An 858-nucleotide genomic window follows, 5' to 3' on the forward strand; every position below is an offset into this window, starting at 1 on the left:
AAAGTTTCAAAAAGATGAAGACTGCTGCTTAGCATTAGCCTCATATGCCACATGTGCAACATTATATGAGCTCATCAATACTTTACCATCCATCATAAGCCCATAGTCCATTGTAAAACGCAAGGCCAATTGCTCCAAATGATGTTGTTGCCCCTGCAAATGGGTCTCTAAGATTCTGTGTATTGCCTATAAAACAATTTTAACAATAAAAAGACACATTTTATTGATCTGTCATTGAACATTTACACTGTCTCTGGCCATAGTCTATGATGAGTAATCTTTCACAACATAATAAAATAATCATTTCTTTATCAAAATGTATTTGATCCCAGTCCGTTCAATTGAAAAATAAAATACTAATGTTGTTTGCAATGTCACATAAGTCAGGTGTCAATAAAAATGAATATCACAAAGACAGAGACAGAGATCTCAGGGGATGGAGAGGTATACCTTGAGCCAGCAGAACGATGCCTGAAACCACAATGATGACAATAATCAAGAGTTTGGCTGCTGTGAAAAAGTTCTGCACTCTGTACGCCAGCTTCACACTCAGACAGTTGACGACTGTAATTATTACTGATGGAGAGAACAGACAACAGTTGAGTCCAGTATAATGTCATTTGAATATAAAAAGGGCCTAGGCCTGTACATACAGATACAAGCTGCAGCCAGGCACTTGGTGACCACTTGAGGAGGAGTGCACTCTGGGTAAAACGGTGTGGAGGCGTATTCGGCACAACTCAGGGCGATGATGGCAAATGACGAAGGCTTTAAAACGATGATCGTGCTCCAGGAATATAGGTATGCCAGCACTGGCCCAAAACCCTCCATCAGGTACGGATACTCTCCACCAGACTT

At 40.6% G+C, this 858-nt stretch overlaps 1 protein-coding gene across 1 annotated transcript; it reads right to left on the reverse strand.

Moving 5' to 3' along the window:
* Positions 1-32: 32 nt before the first annotated feature.
* On the reverse strand, positions 33-839 carry LOC107735571 (b(0,+)-type amino acid transporter 1-like). The gene is made up of 3 exons (XM_016547213.1): positions 654-839; positions 451-576; positions 33-186 (listed from the first exon to the last, which is right to left on the reverse strand). The coding sequence occupies exons 1-3, from the start codon at positions 829-831 to the stop codon at positions 83-85; spliced, it is 408 nt and encodes a 135-aa protein (XP_016402699.1). The 5' UTR covers positions 832-839; the 3' UTR covers positions 33-82.
* Between the last annotated feature and the right edge of the window lie 19 nt (positions 840-858).

The sequence above is a fragment of the Sinocyclocheilus rhinocerous genome, unplaced genomic scaffold, assembly GCF_001515625.1.
Source record: "Sinocyclocheilus rhinocerous isolate Xijiao unplaced genomic scaffold, SAMN03320098_v1.1 C36148811, whole genome shotgun sequence".
Classification (NCBI taxonomy): Eukaryota; Metazoa; Chordata; class Actinopteri; order Cypriniformes; family Cyprinidae; genus Sinocyclocheilus; species Sinocyclocheilus rhinocerous.